Genomic DNA, 23879 nt, shown 5'->3' with positions numbered 1-23879 from the left:
GGACTGCAACCTAGAACTGCCAGAGCAGCTGATGTTTGCAGCTCAACAACACAACTGCTGCATCACACAGTGACATTTCAGGTTGTACAGTGACACAATCTACAGGCTTTTTGGTGTCTGTGACCTAAATACATCTCCTAAAGCCTTACAGTATGTTGGACCCTTTCCAGTCTTTAAGAAAGGTGAAGGAATGAAGCACGTCTAGGTTACAGTGAGTGCGTGACCGTCCACTGCAGTCCATACACTGTTGTGAGACTGATGGAAAGAGCCTCTGCTGTCAAAATATCCAAGTGTGAAATTAATTTTGGCACCTTGTGTGCTTGCAGAGGACTTGAAACACTTCTGCATGTGTAGTTTATCAAACACAAGTTTGTCATTTCATTTCTTACCATGCAGAATTGCACTCTGCCATAAAGCCCCTGTTAAAGACAGAGCAAATAAAAGTGGACTTCTGGAAGGCAGAAAAGGAAATGAATAAAAATATATAGGTGGCAACGTTTCCATCCTATAGCACTATACCTTATTGCTTATTTTCAGGATGTTCACAGCTGTTCTTGCAAACATGTAAGCAGTTTATGAACATCCCAGAGAAGTTCTGAGATCAGTCATGACTCGCTGCTATTGAGCACTACATGAGTCTGTTTGCTGGGGCTTAGGTCATTCATGATGATCTGGCATGTCATGAAGTAACACTAATTAATTAAACAGATGCATGCTAAATAAGTAGCATAGACTTAATCTGGTTTTCAAGGAAAAACTTCTGGTGTTCAAAGGTTTACTTTACCCATGAGGAGAAGGTTGTTACTGCATCTACCGTGTGCCAAAAATACTCTGAACAGCACAAAACCAAAGTGAAGGAAACTGTGTCTCGGTGTGCTTGCCACTCCCTCCTCCCTGCCTCTGGCGTCAAACACCAGCCCTAGGCAAAGGAAGCCTTGCACCCCAGCACAGCCTTGACAATGACCCTGTGAATGTGCTGCTTTTCCTAAACTTCTTTCACATCACTGAATGTGAGAGGGGGTTGGGGTCACCTCTGTTCCACTGCCTTCTGTGCAGCTCAAGTGAATTCCTGCCTCGTCACGCCCGTGTGGAGCCTCTGGATTCAGTGAAACAGGTCACAGAGAATCCTACCTAGAAACTACTGCTTCTGACTTCTTTGCAAGCTTTTAGTAGTACCAAGTACAAATTTACGTCTGGTGAATATGCAGACAAGGGGAAATGAAAAGTAACACAAATGAAGGAAGCATAATCTACTCCAGTCAATAAACAAGTCAGTAGTCCAGTGGATGAAAACCAGGGTGTGATCATGGAGACACTCATAGCATAGCACACTACAAATCTCACCACATGAGAGAAAGGTTAAGTTTGCACAACAGTTTAAAAGAAAATCCCTAGAACCCTTCTATCATGTCATACTTGGGTTGGAAGCCCTAAGGATAATGTATTTCTATAGCTATTTAGTCTGCTAAAACTTTTGTTCCACTGTCTTAAGCTATCAGCTTTAACATACTTGACAATAATCACCCACATAAAGAAAAAGGGAGGACTAGGAAGCATGTGTGTCACACATGTGACCCCATGTGTCACCAGGACCACAGGATTGCAGTCAGGATCTTTTAAACTCCAGCCTTGAAAGCTGCATGGCTTTTTGGGACTGGGAAAGCATTAATTTAAAATAAACATGAACAAATGTGGCAGAATTGAAAGCCAGCTCAGATGTACAAAAATGTAAACACTGCTAAGGTCAGACAGATAAAGCTGTGAGACCAAGAGCTGAGCCACAAGCAGGCTATTCTGCAGGTGTGTTCCCATGAATTTTCAAAAGTACCAGCCTCCTGCCAGCTCAGCAGCCTTGGCATGAGGATTCACTAAAAGGATAAAAACCTCAGGTCCCACAGGCAATGCTAATTTTGAAATTTAAGTCCTTGCTTCTGCATCCCAGACATCATTCGTCTGATGTAGTTTTGATTTGTAAGAGGTAAATAATTTAGATGGTCTCTTGCTTTAAAAGAGAAGTTCCCTCTTCAGTAAGGGTATCAAAAGGTTTTCTCTTGGAACACACAAGCTCTCTCTTTGCAGTGACTGAGGCACCACAGGTGACAAGCAAGGTAACACGAGCTATCCAGCACTTCTGAATGTGCCTTATGAATTTCCTAGATTAAATATACTCCTGGTTGTTTTTTAAAGCCCTGTAAAATCCCTGTGCTCTGAGAACTCCTGACTATGCTTCAGCTGACCACTTCTACCCTCTACTTCTGGTGGTTTATACTGGAAAAGCTGAGAGCTCCCCCAGTCCAGCAGTGTGACAGACAACTCCAATTTAGCAGTGAAAGCTGTTCGGACAAGCAGTGCAATGGTGACTAGAAACACCCTGGCTTTACAATCTCAATTATTTCAGCTACTGAAGCACACTTCTGAAGACTTACAGTTTGGCAGTGCAGTTAAGGCCACAACTAAAACAATTCCCAATTCTCTCATCACTACCCTGCAGAGTGAGCTGCACTTCAAACATTTTCAAGGCTACAGCAGTCTTAGCAAAATTCTTAACCTAATCAATTTTTGCATTTGTATGCTGTATTGAGCACCTCTGAGAAATAGCAGTATTAATCAAATGTAATTTTCTGTTATTAGGGTGGGGTATCCATAAAATGGACTTTTTCACGCATACTGTTCTTCATAATTAAAAAAAATGAATCCTTTAATGAAGTCCCTGAAGTTAATACAGTTATAGTGACCTTCGAGCACTTGCCCCATTTTTACAGCAAAAAGAATTTATTTTAGTTTGGAAATCTCACCACGATGCCTTTGCATTTCCAAAAATGGTAAGAACTATTGGATTTGCAAGGGTGCACATTTCTGTGCTTCATTTTCTCCAAATTCTCTCTGAATCTCTGAGTGTGGTATGAAAGCCCACAGTCACTTCTCTATCAGGAGCATCTCTGTGATTAAGCCTACTGAGACAGCAATTAAATCAGCAGTAGGGTAACAACACAATGCTGAGTAATTTATTCCTATTATTAGCTACAGCTATTACTGTCAGAAACTTCAGCATTCTCCTATATTAAAAAAAAAAAAAAAAAAAGACATTCCAAATTGCCTCTCTCCGTCCCTTTCAGGAATGGGTCTCTGCCCACCCAGCTCTTTCCTCACCCAGCAGAGCCCTTGGTGAGTTTAGGACTATTGTCACTTCCTGCTTTTTCCACTTCATGCAGTGGATACAAAACTACTCTCCTACAACCAGGAAGGCTATAGAAAACCACTGCCAAGCAGGTCTTGATTATTCCATGATCACTATATTCACAGGAAGTACAAGGGAAGACCAAGGGATGAAGCCTCTGGTTATACCTATGCAGAATATTTCCCTCATGCTAGTAAGGAGTAAAAGGTGGATACAATAATATGGATTAGGCACTAACAGCATCTGGCAGAGTGAACACGGACCCCTGGTTTTGCCTGTGCATTTATCTGTCTGAGGAACTGCACTCATTTCTTCTGCTTCCCTTCACAACCACGTGTACACTAAAAGTACACCACCTGACACCAGGACGTGCCAAAAAAGAGCCCAAGTTCAAAGTCTCCACTGCTCTTCTTCCAACAGCAGCAGGTTCTGCCCTTCCCCAACAAACACCTATTAACATGAAGGGAGATCCAACCATCACAAACTGAGCAAGATGACTCTCAGAGTAGATTCTGTCTACATTAGGGAGCTGGGAATCAATTTCTCACTTGACAGATGCATATTAGCTGCCGCAACACACACCTAGCACACTCCCACATCACTGCTGCTCTGGGAGTAGAGGCTGGATATATCCTCTCAATAAACAGAGAAAATGCTCACCCTGAGAATTCAGGCACTGGGACTGAAAGGAGGCTCCAAACTGCTCATCGGCTGTGGGACACGACTTGGGCAGATCAGTAGCAGAAGTAAATGTACCCAGAGGTGCTGGTGACAGCTGAGGGGCGCATCTGCAGCTTTGTATCTGCAGGACTGGGAATCTGCAGAGGCACATTTGCATCCAGCACAGCATCCCATCCAGCCCTGCCCTCAGAGGGTCCATGCCCTTATTCCCACTGTCAGCTTTTTCAGCGAGTGAAATCCTGGTGCTCTCAGCCTATGGAAAGATCCACCTCAGCTATAAAGTATTCCCTTCAGGAACCATAAAAAATTAATTATTCAGCAGCATGAGCCTTAAAGAATTTATTTTTGTTTGGCAGAGAATGTCAACGAGCAAATGACAGTGCAGGGTGCTGCCTTGCCAAGACAAGGGGAAGGTTCACATTAGGGTTTAATGTCATGGCATCGAAACAAAAGCCCTCTTCACTCAAAGCCTGCTTAGTATCAGCCAGATTGAAACCAAATTCAGCTTTTGTTCTGCAAACTGCTTAACCATACACTACACAGTCTCTGCATAGAAAGAGGCCTGCCATGCGAGATACAGCCCTTCCTGCCAAAGCCAACAGGAGATGCTGAGGAGGATCCAAATGAAGTTTTTGATACCATGTGCAGGACATCTGTTTCTAATGTTCCTGAGGGCGTTTGTCAGGCACTTCACCTCCATCCAAGTGCTGCATGTGCATCTCTCCCCAAAATGCCCACGGCCATTCACAGGCACAAGACCAAAACCTCTGGGGTCTAGGTAGAGGGGGGGCTGTCCTTGCTACACTGTGATTCTTCAGGAAATGATGCACATGAGGCAGCCAAAATAAGAGAAATACAATCCCTCCAAGAAGGAAACATGGGATCATAGAATCGTTAAGGTTGGAAAAAACCTCTGAGATCACCAAATCCAGCTGTTAACCCAGCAGTGCCATGTCCACCACTAACCCACGTCCTGCTGCCTCAGCACCCACGGCTTCCACACGGCTCCACGCAATACAGAGGACAGGGCAGCCTGCAGGCAGGCTCCTAAAGCCCAGCACAGGTGTGCACATGCACAAAACCCTGTTCATCTTGTCTGCCTGGGATGGGTTTCCATCTCTTATTTTTCAGGTGCTTTGAGGCTTTATGGATCATTAAATAAAGTTGCTGATGTTTTCAAATACTTAAGTGGCCTTCTTGAAAAATTCTTTATTTCCTCAGCTCGGCACTTTCCTACCTGCACATATGTTTGCTGTGTGGATGAATGATTTAGCATCCTGAGCAATGTAAAACCATCTTGTTTGGGTTTCCTTTTCCTTCCTCATATGATATAAGCCAAGCATACTGTAATGTGTTACTTCCATGCACTGTATTTCATATATTCCTCAGACAGATGTCTTAAAAATGAGGCTGATGAAAGCAAGTCTGGAGATGCAAAGGAGCAGGGTTTTTTATTGCTTGCCCCTACACTCAGGTAAAGTGAATTCCACGAGTGATGAGATGCAGCTCTGCTCAGATGGACAAGCTGGATATAGCAGGAGGGCTGAACAAGCACAAATTGTGCACCAGCCCCTTCAGGCTTGCACTGAAAATGCCAATGCTGAGACTACAGCAGCATGTAAACATGGGGCCTCAGCTCCAGCTAGAATGCCCAGCACCAAAGATATTATCATCCTCTGTAATGGAGTAAGTTAAAAATACACAGGTGACAGATGAAGGAGCGTTCCTCCTAGACTAAGGAACCAAGCAAAAAATTTGCATTCACGTTGATTGAATGGAGAAATTCTGCACTAACAGGCAGTGGGGAGAGAATCTTAATTCTCACTTCTCATTAATATTATCACCAGTCTAAATTTATTCTGATGGATTTCAAAAACCAAAACGCAAAAAATACAGTTTTAGAGAGAAAGAAAAACACGTGCTCTTGTTGAACAAGTCTCCAGTATCATCTATGAAAGGAAGCACTGTTGTGGAGACAACTGGCCTTTCTAACAGAGATTGCTGACAATGGGACTTTCTTTAAAAAGTCCTTTGAAACAAAGTGCTCTATTAAAACAAAAGTAATGCAAAAATAGCTTAATTAAAAATTAAATAAAATGCGAGAGCAGCCTGCTTCCTCTGGTTAGTTCAGCTCCCAGTGGTTAATGCTGTGTTTTGGAAAATGTCTGTAGGACATGGGAGCGTTCTCAGTACGCGTGAGCCTGTCATCCAGTCACCTTAACCACACAAACACTCCCATTTCAGCAACAAATCACAGACACTGCCTATCCTGAAGAGGATTAGAAAATTCCATAAATGCAGGGGTTTGTTATGCTGCCTCGAGGTTCAGATGTGAATTCTTGCAAATGATTTTATCACTCATCCTATTTTTTTCCACTAAAGCAGTACAACTTCCTTTGCTGGCACTGAGCAAGTGAAACCTGATCTCTGAAGAATGAGCTATTACTGCAGCACTAATAATACTCTCCCTGCCTCCCACTAAGGTTTGCAATGTTTTAATGAACAACAGAACAATATTTGAAAAGTAATTCCATGTATACATTCTGTAAACATTCCTACACCAATTTGACCTGAAGTGCACCATACTGTACCGTCTCTGCAAAATGAAATTCCAGTACAAAGACATGCATTTGTATGCAGGCTCTGAAAGCAAGTGCTGTAGCTTCTTCATGCAGCAAAGATCCTTCCCTGCCCATCCAGGATGGAGTTTTCTCCTTTGCTGCAGTATGCCAGATTTTACTGGGAGGGTGATGAGCATGCTGGGAGCCCTCCTCTCACGTACCCAAACACGACTAAAGGTCACTCTCACTGTCCCCAGGAGTCTGCCTTCACTGGTTGCACCATGGCACAGCTTCAGAGAGGATGACTGCCAGCCTTGCTGGCCCAAGCAATGGGCTGGTCCCCAAGGAACTCTCAGGGGGCACTAGGAAAATCCTCAGGCTGAGGAGACCTTACCAAGTGGGTCAGTTGTTTCCTCTGTAGAGGCTACAGGCTCCCTCAGAGAAAGTCAAAGGAAGTAAGTCCTGCTGCTGCAGAGTGATTTGTACTTTGCACTTACCATTACAGTGTCTAGGACCAGGCTGCTCCCTCCTGAACAGCTCAACATTATGGACACTCCTTCTGGAATCTACCACACCTACCACAAGCACTCTGTCACTCTGGGCAGAGCCATCAGCAGCCTGGGTGCTCTGAGACCAAACTTTTAGTTTCCTGTGTCGTTCATCACACCTGAGACACGTGGAACACCTTGTGCTGGAATAAGGCAGAGTAGCAGAAATGACCCAACAAGGAATCATCCACTTGAGAGTTCAAATAAAGCTTCAAACACCCAGGATGGCTCCAAGGTCTTTTAAAGTCATCATTATTACAAACCCAGCTGTAAAAGATGACCAAATGAATTCTGTGTTTATTGGCACATCAGACATGCTGGATGTTTAATACACTAACCCTGCACCTTTCACCTTAAAAACTTCTACTTTCTTATTTTAACTTAAATTCATCTAACTTCTCTCAGATGTCCCTTTAAAAAGAATATGGTTGTTTTTTGTCTCCCTGTCAGTTAACACAATTAAAGACTACATGTTTACCTTAATGGACAGATTTTCTGCTTAATTTTTCTGCACTCCCTGAGGAGTTATACTTACATCATGCATGGAGTCAAGAAGTTTAGTCAGTTGGTAGAATCTCTGCCAGCTTTGCCCAGAGTTACTTGGACATTTAGTTACCATCTTCTTTAGTTCTTTAATGTAATTTGCCCTCATTTCTTCAAATGCAGCTTGGCTTTTGAGACCATCCTTGGGAACTGTCATTGAAAAGACAGTCTTAAATTAGTATTAACTGCATTGCTTATTCTTTTGATGTGCATACTTAAACAGTTACACCAGTCAACGGATGAAGGAATGAAACCTTTAAGCAAAGTCCATAATTTTACAGACATTGATGAGGGATCAACAACATCACACAGATTCTCAAGCGATTCAGGCATCCTCTCCAGATGTGTGATTGCAGAAGCTGTGGCAGAGGACAAGATAACATCTCAGAAATATGACACATGCTAACCTCATGTCCAAACTGCTTTCAATACAATCCAACCACATAAAAACCATGCAGATGGATCAAGGGTATTTTGTTAAAAGCTGAAAACATGATTTATCATTCTTGAATGATTCCCCACACTTGGCAGAGGAGGAGAAGGTACAGAATCACAGCTGTTATCTGCAGAAATGCTAGACCAAGTGACACATTTTTATGCCATCAAGTAAGAAATAAAATTTCTTTGAATGTTAGCAAGCATCTGCATAGCATCTAGAACAAAACAGAGCCATTTTTCTGCACAGAAGACTGTTTTCCAGACAGGCATCCTGACCCAGTGCTTGACCACGACAGACAGTTGCAAGCATTTCTAGTGTCCTGTTATAGTTTCCATCTGCCAGACAGAGATAGAATCATGATCATGGAATCATCATTTTATAAATGGGTCAAAAGTAGAGTTTTCTGAGAGTTTTTATTGTGACTGATATTGGCAAGGCTAATCACAAAAGCAAATACCCTGTTTCTTTACAGACTGCAAACACCCTCGCACTCCTGCAGTTCCTGCCCCAAACAAGAACGGTTTATTAGGATCAGATCCCTATGAAAGCTCCAAAGAGGTTATTAACAACATTGCTAAAAATATTCTGAATTGGTTGAACACTGCTTAACCATCAAATGTTGGTTTTTTTTTCCTCTGTATCTCTTAGGCATAGTCCATAGAAGGAAAATAAAATACTAGTCTGTACAGGAGTGAGTTTTATTTCCTCAGCAAACTAGAAAACAAAGTCAGATTAAGCTAAATGGGAAGTTACCTACTAAAAAGAGAAAGAAAAAAAAAGGTGATCTTCTAAGTTAGCTTACCCAGACTTAACATCTTGACAGAAACTGCCTTGTTCATCCGTTCCCTTATTTTCTAAATCCTCTCAACTGCCCTCTATTGCAGTGAAATCACACCAGAAGCAAGTAACAACTCCCATAAATGGCTCCAAAGTAGAAACTTTAAGAAAAAGCATCCATATCTACCAGAGCAATTTAGCAATGGGGAACAAGGAGGAGCTGTACCACCACAAGAGCAGCATGGACTTGAGGCCACCAAGCGCTAGAAGAGGGCACAAGGAAGAATCTTTAGAAAAAGCCTAGGAAGTGACACACCAGCATGCCTGCTGCTTGGTAAATATTATATATTTATATTACACACTCATAATATAAATATCCTATGTTCATTTAATTTTCAAATTCTAGATGCAAACTCTCTCAGCCAGCTGACAGATAAACAGTCTGGAACAGATCTACAAATTCAGTTCAAGGTGAATGAACACAGAGGCACCAATCAAGATAAGCCATGAGAACATGCTGTGGCCCTCACACAAAATGCACAGGCTTTACAGTTCCTTTAATATGTACAGTGCTTACAGACTGTTAGAGCCACTCTTTCTTTGTCTACTACTATGTATTTTACTGTTCTCTCTGAAAATTACTATACTATCACCCCAGCCAGATTATTAAGGAAGAAAGAAAGACCACAAATAAAGAGAATTCAAGCAAAACATGAAATTCTGGAAGTTTGCCCAGTGTTTCTGATTTTACTTATTAAATGCAGCAATACTGTTGGCAAGCTCCCAAAATCTATGGTCTGTGGAAAGCAAGAAAACAACTGAGTTGTAATGTGTGGTTTCTTCCACATGTAAATGGAGTGAAACTTCCTTGATGTGGTCTCCATGAAAGTTTCAGAATAACTTGTACTCTGCTCATCACATGATTCAATAAGAGAATTGAAATGAAAATAAACGTGGTGTTTTCTGTCATAAGACTGTAGCGAGGTGCAATCACTCAAAACCAGGTTTGCTGCCCTTCACTTGACACTTTATGGGTTTTATCACCACCTCCATTTCCATTTCACTCTCCTTTTTCTGTCTCTCTAATGTAAATATCCTGATTCTCCCAAAACAAACTATTTTTAGCAGGCTTTCTAATGACCATGGTGTGTGTTTCAAAGGGACCCAGCTCACTGAAGTTGGTTGGCCAGATTGATCTCACCTAACAGATAATTCTTGCAATAATTCATTAGTTTATACACTTAAGAGGGTAGAATAATAAATACCTGGCCTGAAGACATTTTGCTGCGTTTTTAGAATGCCTTCAGGTTCTTTTTCTAAAGATTCTTCCCCTTTAGGGCTGATTAAAATGCTGCAGAGGCAGGTCTCGAATCCAGACACTCTCTTAAGAACATTTGGGAAGCCAAACCCTCCCTGAGCACATCCACTTCAAGTTACTTCTGGAAACATCAGGAGTGACAACCTTCAAATAAGCCCATTTACCCCTCAGGGCAACCCTGGAGCACATCTCCTGCCCACTGCTCCAGGTTCACTGGCTGACCATCACCTCCAGCCCTTGGTGGAGTGGGACCTGGGGTCAGACTCCACAGACCAGGACACAAAGGGCTCCCCAAGAGTGTCTCCTCCAATCCCAGCAAGCTGGAACAGCTTCAATCTGAAGAGGGAAGGGAGGGGAGACAGATGGCCAAGCCCAAGGAATTTACAACCTCAGGAGGTTTCTGGTAGAGGATCCAAATCCCCTCCAGTCCTGACAGGAACTGCAGCCTCAGGTCCCCCCTCAAAGGCATTTTAATTTTAACCACGAAGCTGGCTTGTCATGGTGTCACCGAGTTGTTCCAGTAACAGAAAGGAGCAGGATTCCACAGAATAACATTATTTACAGGTCTACATGTTGTTACTGATGGAAAAGTAATGTACAAACTGCCTGTGTGTGTTTTGCATTGGGACAGGAGGTTTTCAGTATTTTCAGTAAGTTAAGATCAAGAGATCTGCTAATTACTACACAGTGCTGTAAAAAGCACCAAGGTGTAATTTTATGTCTTATAACTCAAAGCATGATGCTCAGGAGAAAAAGGAAGCACACGTTGTCGTTTATTAAACTTTCAGAATCCTGTAAAAGGGCTTTCCATTCTCAAGTCACTCGACACTACAAGATCACCTGCTCTGCAGTACAGGCAATGCACATCTTTTGATCCTGAAGGTCACATTAAGTCAGCCAAGCCCTGGTGGCTTTGAATGTCGAGCAGGGATTTTTCTCTCATTCCCCACAGCTGTGACACTTGCCTGGCACATCTGTTGGTGTGGTTCCTCTGTGGAAAGGGGGGCCAAAGTCCTCTGCCTGGCCACTCCTATCCTTCCAATGCACATGACCCACTCAAACTGCAAAGACACTTCCTGAGCTAACTGCAGATAAACCCCAAGGCATAAACCCAGGCTTATTCCTGCGGCCCAGCTGGAAACAGTTTGGCTCTTTTGTCAAGCTGGTTAGAATCGCCGCATCTCTTTGTGAACCCGAGTATTTTCAAGCATTCCTACATAACCACAGACCCAACTCACCTGTGCTTAAGAGCAGCAGCACTTTCATGATAGTGTACTCCTCGAAGCTGAGCTGCAGGCGGACGAACTGCAGGCTGATCTGGTGCATGCCCTGGCACAGCTCGAACATCGCCGACTGGCGCATCCGCTCCCTGCAGAGACGGGAACAACATCCACGGCATCAATACGGGAGCACAAGCTGCAGGGGGATCACCTGGGCATCACCCTGCTCCTGCACCATCTGCAATGGATGCCTGAATTCACCTCATTGCCCAGCAGAACACGGAAAAGGAACGGCAACAAATGTAACTTGAGTTTTATCATTGATGGTATTAATGAAGTGGCAAAAACGTTTTAAAATGTATTTGAATTGTCAGTGCTTGTTCAGCTCTGCCCTGGCTGATGGAAATGTGTCTGCTCAAGAGGTCAGAGCTTGTGCAACAGGGGAACCTACACCCACTGAATACATGCTCTGGATGACACACTCCCCGATCAGTTGACATCTCCTGTTCAAACACTGAAATATTCAAAAATCATGTTTTGTTTCTTTTTTTTCCCCCCAAAATAGTAATCTCAAATAAGCTGGAATAAAGGAGTATATAAAACAAGGAACTCATTCATTAACACAGACTTCTGCCTGTTAAATCATAAAATAATTGGGATACAGGACTTGTATCCAGATACCATTATTTTTCCTTTAAATATATTTTCATAGATTTAACTTCAGACCTTCTCTCTCTTCTCTGAAGTAATCCTAGGGTAACCTATCCTGCCCAAGTTTCAGGAAGAATTAGTTAGAATTTTGCTAAATTTCAGAAGCTTCCATTTCAAACCACAACAGCTACAGCAAAGAGTCATTGAGAATTGCCTGTATCAGCAGAAACCATGATATTATATATATATATATATATATATATATATGTCACGTGTGTGTATATGCAGATATGTAGACCTATAATTGTTCAGTGACCACTACCCTTCTTTCTTTTAGTTGCTCAAAACCAATTGTCTGTATTTCTTCTAACATTTTTTTTGTATAATTGGGGAATTGGATGAAGTTCAGCTCATTATTTTAACCAAGCAACTGCTTTTTCAAATATACAAATTGGCTGGTGAAAGAGGAGAATCATACTGTGTGCAAACAAAGACTGACATAATCTTCCTGGTGTTTTATTGCACTACTGCCAGAGCAATTTCATTTTCCTCCTTAATACTAATAAAGCAGACTCCCCATTGTTAGATGGGCTCTGCACTTTTCCCCTGCTCCACCCTCTTTTCTTGAGACTAAGAACTTCCAGCTTATTTTTTTTTAAATTAAATTTAATAGTAGGAGTAATGCCATACATATTTGTTTTTATTATACATCATGGACTGCTCCCAGGAGGCTCTGAGGGATACACACTGAAGTCAAAGGGTGAATGATTAATAAAGGACATTTGTATTTTAAATTCTACATGTTAAAGTATATCTCAGATGGCCAGAGACAGCAGCACTCAAAGCAAGAGCCATCTATGACATCCATCATTACTTTTGCAGGACATCAAGGTTTGCTCCTCCAGCCTCAGAATATAAAGCCACTGCCACCATCCCTGTCTGTGTTTGACCTCTACAGAGAGAAGTGACAGATTTTTCATCAGATACCATAAACAAGGCACACAGCAAAAAAGATTAAAATATTATGATGTTTTAGCTCAGGTTTCTTATGGGTTTTTTTTTGTTTGGTTGTTTTTTTGTTGCTGTTTTTGGGGTTTTTGGTGGCAAAACACTCTCTGTGCAAGTTAACAGTAAAAGTATTGACTCAAAAACTTGATGTTTTACGTTGCATTCTACTTTTTCTTACATTCAAATTTTTCTGCTTTTTGTTTTTCTTTGTACTTGTTTTTACTTATACATGATTGCCTAAATGGAAGAATTTCAGTTATAGTCAGGGTTTTTTGGGTTAGTTATTTCTTTCTGTCTTTTAAATATTCAATCTTTTATCTACTTACAAATATTGATCTCTAGGCTCACCCTCAAGGAAAACCTGATAGCATTGTTTGTAGTGAGATAAAATTATGCACAGAATGAGTTACTAAGTGATTTGTTTAATATACAGCAAACACATTATTTCAAATGAGTTTGCCACCTGAAAAATCAGTTAAGTTGATTTATTACTTATTTACAAAATATTACCGACTAAAAATTATGTTAGTTAATTCATGACTGTTCAATGAAAGATAAGCATTTTTTTTTGAGTTTACAGTATTCAGCTTTGTATTAGGTTTTCAACCCCACACTGTGTAGAATGAGGGTAGACAGCTTTTGAAAAATTCATATGCTGACATCACAGACATCCAATACCTTGAGAGCAGCAACAAAATAAAGCAATAGAAATATGATAAAAGTGAAGAGGCACAGAGAAATTAAGGCATGTCAGCATAACATGAACAAAGTTATTTTTTCTTCACCAAACACATCAACTAAGAATAAATGTCATCAAGTCATCACAAATGCCTTTACCATCACAATAAAAATTAAAACAAACTTTTATGTTTAAAAAAAAAAAAAAAGGAGAGATAAAAAATAAGGCAAATCCCAACCAACCAAACCCAACCCCACCCTCTGACACAGCATCTGAACCTCTCAATGTGAAAAATGGAGGCTATGAAGATCTGGAATATAAGGGCACTTATCTTTATGGGGACATTTAGGAAGGTAAGTACATTTAAGTAACAAAAGGCGTGGAGCCAAAGCTCTGAATCCGCTATTTGGATACGCATTCAGAAGCGGTGTCATTAGCTCAGTTTAGCTTAATCCTCCTTCATAATAATATGCTTTAAACTTTACACCTTAGGTTAATCCATCTTAAGTTCCCTGAGTGTCTCCGAGGCTTAAAGTAATGCCCAGCTCACATTCTGTCTGACCTTTACCACAGCCCTCTGGATGGGCAGGGTATCCAGCCACCCCCACCACTGTCACCAGCCTGTCTCACCACTGCCACCAGCCATCCCCACCACTGCCACCAGCCATCCCCACCACTGCCACCAGCCTGTCTCACCACTGCCACCAGCCATCCCCACCACTGTCACCAGCCTGTCTCACCACTGCCACCAGCCAGCCATCCCCACCACTGTCACCAGCCATCCCCACCAGCCATCCCCACCACTGCCACCAGCCATCCCCACCACTGTCACCAGCCATCCCCACCACTGTCACCAGCCTGTCTCACCGCTGCCACCAGCCATCCCCACCAGCCATCCCCACCACTGTCACCAGCCTGTCTCACCACTGCCACCAGCCAGCCATCCCCACCACTGTCACCAGCCATCCCCACCAGCCATCCCCACCACTGCCACCAGCCATCCCCACCACTGTCACCAGCCATCCCCACCACTGTCACCAGCCTGTCTCACCACTGCCACCAGCCATCCCCACCACTGTCACCAGCCATCCCCACCAGCCATCCCCACCACTGCCACCAGCCATCCCCACCAGCCATCCCCACTGCTCTGCCCAATTCCTGTCAGAGCCACCCAGCTACAACAGATATTTAGGGTTTGACCAGTCACCCCAGGAGAGCAGGGATGGTTTGAGGAAACCATTTAAGACAAGGCATGCTAAATACCAGTCATGTACCTCATCATATCCTTGTGTGATCTCCACAGAAACCAGGCAGCCATATAAAAACCTGTGAAACTACAGGCAGGCTGAACAGATACACCTTGTTATGAATAAGTAACTCATCATTTATGAAGCCACCATAAAGCCTAGTATCGTAAATCTCCTCGCTGAGGATAGAAACTGCAACTCAACTGACCGTAACCAAAAAGAGGAACCCACGCAGCAAGAAACACTCACTGACAGGCAAAACTCAGCCCCAAACCAAACCTGACACCACGTTTTATTTACTTTCTCATGGGTACTACTCAAAGCTGCAGCACAAGGCATCTTCCTAAATTAGACAGAGAAGCGAATAAGGAGAAAGTTGTGGTGGGTGTGTTGAGGTTTCATCAGGACTTAAGTGACTTGCTGATAATCCCAAGGAAAAATTGGCTGAGGCATCCCCTTTCACAGCACCTCAGAGGAACAAAAATGCATCTGAGTTAGTCCCTAGGCCTCTGCAGCCCAGAAAAGACTTAGGAAAAGAACAAGAAATATTTGTAGCAAAACCCTTTTAGTTTTTGTGTCTTCTGATTTCACTCTTTTTACCACTGTAAAAGCCATTTCCAATTTTATAACCAAGAACCTTTCCCTTGCTGGTCTAAAACCTGTATCCATTTGAAGGTTGCCCACCAAGTGAATAGATTTCAGGGACCTTCAGAAAGCACTTTACACTGTAACAAAACCAAAACAAACAACCAATCAAACAAATGCAGCCCAACAAGAAAACCTGCCAAAGGCCTGAAAGCCAAAACCTGTTTGGAAGCCTCCAAAAACAAGGCATACCTTCCCTCATGCCAAAAGAAGTCAGTTTGAACTTGACAGAGAGAGGAGTAAAAATATCACCAGACACCTTGAAGGCAAGGCAGAGATATTGGGGATAAAGAGGGAAAAAGACCAGGACATGGGATTACAGAAGCCCTTGCTCAGTGCCTCAAACCACCTGATCATAAAAAGCCCTTGGCTGGAATTATTTTACCTGCCTTAGGGGGGCTTTCTTGACTGGAAAAAGTTTTGAGGTTGTTGGGGGAAAAAAAATAAACATATTATTGTCACAACACTTAACTGTCTCTTGAAGGAGTATTCTACTCCAACAGTGGTGACAGAATGCCACTACCTGAACCAATTCTTCCACGCACAGGGGCAGGAAACACTGAGCATCCCTCTGCTCAATGGACTGCACCCAGACACCTGTGTCCCATCCTGAAGCCATTAAAAATGCCACCAAAGTCACCTGTACTGGAGCAGCCTTATTAAGTTAACACAATGATCAAAATCCAAGCAAAAATACATGTGGGATTCAGGCAAAATTCAACTGTGACTTTTCATTCAGTACTTATTTTTTATTTAGCACTTCCTAACCTCTGCTTAATCTGCAAGCCACAGCAGAAAGAGACAAAACATCCTCCCTTCAACACTTTGCCTTGAACTAAAGAAAAGCTTTAGAGTCATCTCCTTCCAGGAAGGCAAAAAATGCCTGTTACTTTGCACCAATGGCCAATTTGGGCACTGCCAAATGCAGGACAAAATAGTGACTGGACCCAGGACCTCCAGTGTGAACACTGATAATCAGACAAGGAAGCTAATTTCACATTGAAACAGATCTACATACATTAAGCTGCTATTTTTCAGCCTTTAGCCACCCAGGAAATTGGCAATTTTTAAATTAAACTTGGCAATTTTAAACTGAACCTATAGAAGTGAAGTCTGAAAATTAGTTTTTTCACAAGAAAATTGTCATGGAGGCCCTAGAGAATACCATCTCAGGTAAGTGGCACTGAGAAATTTAGAGTTGCCTTAAAAGTTCCAGCCAAGTGTCCTCCTGTTAATATGCCTATCAACAAAGGAATTGGCAACAGCCCATGGATAATGATTGCCAAAGGAGAGTTTCAGCTCTCAATCACTAACAGAGAACTTGTGATAAAATCCAACTTAATAATCACCCAGTTATGTAACCCTCAAATCCCAAGCACATCAATAGCAAAAAACCCCAAGTATATGCTGGTATTAACAGTTAATTATGCACTTAGCAGAATGCTGATACCAAGTACTCTCTTTCGGTTTGCATTTGCATTTCAAAAGAGAAAAATCACAGTTTTAAATGAGAAAATACATAATTATGCCTTTACCAAAATGCTTTTTCAATAACACATTCAATAATAAGTGATGATAATGTACACATGGCAATAAATACCCCATTTCAAAGTTCATCAGGGAAAGGTATTGAGAGCCAGCAAAGGTGCCCATTAGGTATTGTTTTATACATCCGTTCTGCCAGGGCTCATTGTCACTTGCAGTGGTTCATCAACAAAATTTCTGCTATATTCCACATGCAGCAGCAGTTCTCCTTTTATGCCAACAATCCCTCAAAAATTAAGACTTTGCTCATGCTGTCACGCAAAGCCTGGCATTTTCTGGAAGTCAACTGAGGCACGTCTTCCTCTCATGCCAGTTTAGAAAAACAACTTCCTAATTTTTCTTTGGCTCATATTTAACTCTACAGGGGAAGTAGCAGAAGCAAGCACTGTGCATGTGAAAGGCATTTGGAGATGCCAGCAAACAGCTCATCAATGTGCAGGAAGATTAAAGCAGCACCATGTTCAGACACTTGCACGGAAAAAACCTCTATTCTAAGACCTCGACAGAAGTGAGAAGAAACCCTCCCAAAATACTTGTGGATGTCCCAAAGTCATGCTGAGACTATACCAAGAGAGCATAATTATGATCTACGCTAAATGTAAAGTCATTGGGCAAGTTTTCATACTAAAGTTGTAAAAACTAACAGTCAAATCCTTTTGAACCCATCACAAGATGGAAATATGCCAGAACATCCACTGGGCCAACTGATGAGCACGATGAAAATGGAGCGTTTGAGAAAGACCAGAAAAGTTAAATAAAATCTTTGCATCCGTGCTCTCTGTAGAGGAGCCCAGTAAGGCTCTGCACCACTCTCCCTTTTCAGTAAGCAAGTGTGAGAAATTGTTTCAGGTTCAAGTGCGAGTAGAAGAGGGTTTATAAAGAAAAAAAACACCCAACAAACCAGTAAAATGAATAGTAATAAATCACCAAGAGCAGATGGCATCCATCCACGAGCTGTAAAGCAACTTAAATACGGAATTGCTGAACTACTAACTGTGCTGTGCAGCTTATTACTTAAATTGCCCTTATAAAAGTCGTGGAAGGCGACAAACGTGACTGATTTCTTAAAATGGGTCTGAGGGTGGGAAGGGAGCACTAGAGACCAGAGGCTAGTAAGCTCCAGTTCTATATCGAGCAAAACCATTGAAAGAGGAGCATGAATTGATAAATAAACATGCTGTAAGGGAAGAAAGTCAGCACAACTCTGGCAGAGAGAGGTCACGTCTCATGAATCTGTAAGGGCACTCTGGTGATAGCACGAGGATGTTCTGGTGGGTCCAGGCAACGTCTGCACGACAGAAATGCTTTGCACATGCCAGGTCTAGCTGCATCCCACAGCCATATGGGGTGAGACCTAAGCAAACACCAACCCTCTCCTCCTCCTCCTCCTCCTCTCCCCTGCCCTGGTTTCCACACAGGGGAAACTGGGGCATGCAGCTTGGGTATGGGCTCTAATAAATTCTGTCAGCGTGCCAGCGTGGGTAATTACTGGTCTAGGACCTGCACACTGCCTTGCATCAGGAGGTATGGGAGGATGCAATCACGGCAGGGCTGGATTTTAAAGCTATTAAAAACATCTCCTGAAAGATCTTAAAGAGAGCTCAGGAATAAGGAGGTCGTCTCTTCGTGGATTATTACCAGCTTAAAAATAGGAGACCAAGGGCGGTAACAAATGGACATCTCTCACAAGTAATGGAGGTTACCAAGGAAGTCTCACAAAGCTCCACGCTGGGGCCTGGGCTGAGAACTGTGCTCATACATCATGTGAGAAAAATCAGACCTCAGGAGGTGACAGAGCTCGCTGATGTCTCCAGACAATGAAATCAAGAGCTGCCTGTGAAAGACTGCTGAAAAATCCTGCAAGTCTGTGGCTGGCTGACAAAATGGAAGGTGAAAATCACTGATAGGACAATGCAGACAGTATAATCATCTCCCACCATACATACAAAATAACCAGATTAACATACATCACACAATAAAGAGTCGTAGGTGTAACTTGGGACAGGTTTTTTGGGCTTCTGCCTTTTGAAAATACTTGCTCAGTGTTCTTCAAACAAAGCAAAGAGACGTGAGAGAAGAGTAAAGAGCAAGACAGAAATTGTAATTTTGCTGCTGCATCCACTGTGCTCTGAATCCAGCGTGTCGGTCTGGTCTCCTCCCAAAATTAATACAAAGCATTAATTTTTAATGCTTTGGGGAGGGGAGGAGATGAGGATGGCCAGGGACAGCAGACAACTGATATACAAGGGTAGGTCAAATTGAGTCACTGATTCTTCAGCTCACTGAAGAAACAACAGGACTTGATGGAGATCTAAGTGATAAATGGGATGCATGGGATGAGAAGGATTATACCCACTATTACTGCAAACACAGGAATGAAGTGGCACTCCATTAAATTATCAGCCACCTGCTTTAGAAACATCTCCAACAAACAAATATGCGTAATTAAATTGCAGAAGCAACTGCCATGGAACATTTTAGATATCAAGATTATAAATGTATTCAAAGAGGTAACAGGCAAATTCACAGAGAAAGACACAGAAGGGTTATTGAGCACAACTGTCCAAATGCAGTCTCACATTCAGAAAGTGCCTAAGTAATCGCTAGAAACAGGCAAATGAAGAAGCCCCTTGTCCTGATCTGAAACTTTCTCTGACCAATTTAAAGGATGACAAACTGTGCTAGAGGGACAGTTTCTGACATTTTCCCACTCTTACAGATCTCCTTAAAACCACTGTATCTCCTGTTTTCCTTTATAGCTTCGCAGTTTGAACCAAAACACTTTAGGAAATTTAAGAAGTGTTTAGAGACAGAGGCATTAAAAGGCAGAACCTTTAGAAATTTATGCAAAGAAACCACATCTATTGCTTTGCCCAACCAATGAATGACCTGTTTACAAAAGAAAGCCCAAATTAAAGACTTGGAAAATCTAGCTGAAGCATGTTACATCTATTATGTACAGGTATGACAGAAGTTCTCCAAAATTTTATTTTTTCATCTGCACTACTGTGGGGTGGGTATGTAACAAAATCTCTTTTTATGTACTTCTCTGGATGGGAACTGAGCCGCGCATTATGAAAAAGCAAATAGTAGTAACAATGTATATAAAAAATTTACTGATGAAGATTTTCATTTCTCACTGCACTGACACCTTGCATGAATTCAATATTCCTCACCAAAATAATACATACAAGCAAAAATCATGCAGGGAGGATCACCAAGGAGCACTTGCTGACCTTTCAACAAGACCAGTGACTGCACACACAATTTATCAACAAAAATGAACACTGACAACTCTTACCAGCTCTGGTTGTGGCAATAAAAATTAAAGGTGAGGGATTTGGAGACTGCCAGATGACAGAGATTACAAAAATGTACCTAATTTTAGAAACTACAAGATTAACAGATTGCAAGGGAAGACAAAAGGGTTAACAGCCATCATCCTGCCAAATGTAAAAGCAAAAAAGTAATAATTTAAACAATAAGTGAAGTTTCTTTTTGGCTTTATCACCATTCACAGATGATCTAACTAATTATCCCCCCTAAGCCCTGAGGTATACGAGGCTAAATAAATAAATTTTAAAAAAAAGGTGTTTCTAAATATTCTGCTTATTTTACTACGTTTATCTTCCTGCTGTTACCATAGAAATCAGAACATCAGGAAGACTTACAGGCTTCAGCACTGAAAGGGCACAGAGAGGCTGCTGCATCCTTGCACTGTCTTATGAAACACCAAATCCTAATGGTCCCAGCTTCCCAGCATATTATGAGGGTGTTTAGGAACGTAACGAAAACATTATTTACTAAGAAATGTACATAATTATTAAAAGCATATTTTTAATACACTCTTAACTGCTTCAGTTGAGCTACATCCTAATTCTTCATTTAATTTTATGGCTTTCCTCAATGTTACAAAATCCTCTGCCCATCCACATCCCGTGACAACACTAGCACAGAAACTTCCTAGAAATCCCCTTGTACTGAAGCTGTTTTTCCTGCCCCTCTCTATCTCATTTGGTCTACCTCGACTGTCTCCTTTGAAAAGTGTCGTCTCTATTGTTTGTTTATTGCCAACATCAACATCTGTCTCCCTCTTAATTTAAAACCTTCATGCTTGGGGCAATTACCAAAGGCATAGCATGAGAGATACTTGCAATACTCCATTTTTATTTTACTGGGAGCAAAATCTTTTGCTTTAAAGGATCTGTTTATATCAATATGTAGTAAATGTTGTTAATTAAAAAAAATAATAAATATATGTATATCCATCAGTATATTCTGCTCTGAATGTTTTGTAAATAATATTAAGTAAAGTGCAGTCTCTATTGAAGCATTTTTACTGTAAGGACTGAGCATCATATGATCTAATACAATGATTTCAGAGATGGAAAAATGACATAACTGATCCAAATGGTTGTGAAAGCTGGCCCCAGTTTTAAATTCAGTTTTTCAAGTTCAGTACTTTTGGGTACCTCATAAAATGCCTATTGCTGGTTTTTACTAAGCAAACCCTCAAGTCCTTGACTATGGTAAAAAACTAACAACAGCATGAAGTGCAATGGCCAGGAAATTCAGAACCTGCACACTTCTGCACCTGTGATTTATTCTTTCTGTCACAGATGACGAACTGAGAAAAATCCAAGGAGCAAGAAAACACACAACACATTAGTCATGCAGCGCATTTGCAAAATACTGCTGAAATATTGATGTTGTACTTTAATGTACTAAAGAGTCTACACACAGTGTGTCTCAGCATCACCGAACACTCCCAGTATCCCACATAACTGCTATTTTACAGCCAGGTAAAGCTGGAATGGTAAATAAGGTTAATATGCGTAGATTTGCTAAAAGTAGGAAATTATTTTAAAATCCTCTGTCTTTTCTGAAGTACCTGCAAATTCAGAAATCTACAGAGACCACATTAAACCTAAAAGCAAAAAATAAATCAAGACCTTTGGGGGAATTTCAGGGTTGGGCCATCCCTCTGGGGCTTTTATGCCAGTACAAGCCAGTATATAGAGGAGGCTTGAGTTTTAATAGTCATCATCAATGCCATCAGCTGTGGTTTTGCCTCAAGGAGGAATAAGAAGCCACCACGCATCTTCCTTAGGGGAAGGAATGGATAAGCAGTACATAAGCTTGCCATGAGGGATGCAGTTTCTGGCTTCCAGCTGGGAGGAGGAGATGTGCTGGGAGCACGAGCCATGGCCCCAAAGGCAGCCCATGTCCCACCGCTCCCACTGCTTTCCCACGTTGTGTGAGTGAGGATCCCTGCCATTCCATGTCTTGGCTCCTGCTGGGTTTCTGTTGGCAGTGCTGCACTTGTAAATGCTTTTTATTCCTTCCTGAGCCTCTGAAAGGTTGCCAGCCAATGCCCTGACGTAATGTATGGGTGGAAGCAGATACCTGGGATGTTGTCACCAGTAGCCGGCGGGACAGCAACTGCCTGAGCCCGTTAAAACCTGAGCAAAAAGGAGCATCCCTTGACTTTCTCTGGAATTTAGGCATCTGACTTCTGCACTGCAAAGACAGAAACTCCCACTTTTGAAAGGCTGGGCCCATTTCTTGCAGTCATGAACTGTCATGAGACCACCTCTTCAAAAATGTTGAGGACTTTTCCTGCAAAATGGCACAGCCAGGGAAAGAGTCATTTTAGCCATTAGTTCTATGATTAATTCATCCAGTAAGGGAAAGAGCAATGGAAGTTGCAACTAAGTGCCCTACCTTCCATGTCTTAGAAATCCTTCTTAAAGGCTGATCCCTGTAGTAAAGAGTATTTTGCAGAGCTTCAGCTAGAATCCCTGAAAATAAGCTGGTGTTACAAACCACAGGGTTTTGTACATATTTTGCTTTGTTTTTGCACCCATTCCAGCCAGCACTGCTTGGTTTTCTGCTTTCAGTTGCGTATGATTTTACCCACATAATGCTCTGGACTTACATTATCCACACATGTGCCTGCCTCAGGTTGAGTCAGAAAATTTTACCTAAAGTCTTTGGTTAAATCTTCAGGCTAAATTTTTCCCTCCCTTGAGTTAAACAGTCTGGGTTGGTTTTTTTTTTTCTGCAGGATTTCTGTTACTTTTGCAGTAGGAACCTGAGAAGTCTCAGAGCTTAGGGTTTGAATTAGGGACAGTCTTTTGCTATGTCTTAAGAAAATCTTCCCCATTAGTATCTCTGTTCTCCCAAATCCTTAGATCCATTCAAGGTAAGGCTTCCTCAATGACAACAAATGAAGAAAAACCTCCAAAAGTCTCTTGCTACATAATCCTTACATCTCATCCAACCTGATCAAAGGAGTCACATGGGAAAAATACTATGGGATAGCATAACTTGAGGGCTTTGTTAAGGATAGAGTCTTCAAAGCAGGTACCTAAAGGGCCTAAACTATGATTTCACAGACCACCTTAATTCTGGAATTTTGAAACTTCTTGAATTTGAGTTTGCACAGCCTACAAACGTAACTACAACACCTTTTGAGTGTAATCCCGTATGCAGCAGTCATTATTTAAGAGTGTTTACCCTGAATAGGAATTATGTGGTGTCATGTGTATGACAGTCTTCTAAAGATTCACTGTGAATTAAAACCAAAGCTGTATCTACAAAATATTAGTTTTGATCACAGCTACTATATTACAAAAGAAATGGATTAAAAATCTGCACATGCCATAACTTACATAAACACAACATAAAACACTCTATTTTATGCCTCTTTTCAAGCTGTTTTTTAGGCATTTCTGTCAGAGGCTGAGCAGCCATTTTCTTATCCCTCAGTTAAAATCTTTGTGTTCAGTTAAGCCAAATTAAATCAATGGAATATATGCCTGAACCATAAAGACAAA

The 23879-nt window shown here is 41.7% G+C and overlaps 2 protein-coding genes across 5 annotated transcripts in view; one reads left to right on the top strand and one right to left on the bottom strand.

The window, feature by feature from the left end:
* The window catches only part of ARHGAP10 (Rho GTPase activating protein 10), a 352903-nt gene that overhangs the window by 147021 nt on the left and 182003 nt on the right, over positions 1-23879 (top strand). The window lies entirely within an intron of this gene.
* The window catches only part of NR3C2 (nuclear receptor subfamily 3 group C member 2), a 190416-nt gene that overhangs the window by 4215 nt on the left and 162322 nt on the right, over positions 1-23879 (bottom strand). For 2 of the 3 annotated variants that reach the window (XM_058839197.1, XM_058839195.1), the window contains 2 exons: positions 11284-11414; positions 7504-7661 (listed from right to left, as the gene is read on the bottom strand). In XM_058839197.1, coding sequence (XP_058695180.1) covers positions 7504-7661; positions 11284-11414 — 289 coding nt within the window. The remainder of the gene's footprint in view (positions 1-7503; positions 7662-11283; positions 11415-23879) is intronic. The other variant, XM_058839198.1, reaches the window with a different exon arrangement.

This window comes from Poecile atricapillus, chromosome 4 (genome assembly GCF_030490865.1).
Source record: "Poecile atricapillus isolate bPoeAtr1 chromosome 4, bPoeAtr1.hap1, whole genome shotgun sequence".
NCBI classification, from domain to species: domain Eukaryota; kingdom Metazoa; phylum Chordata; class Aves; order Passeriformes; family Paridae; genus Poecile; species Poecile atricapillus.
The sequence above is the reverse complement of the archived record's forward strand: the minus strand, read 5'-3'. Positions and strand labels throughout refer to the sequence as shown.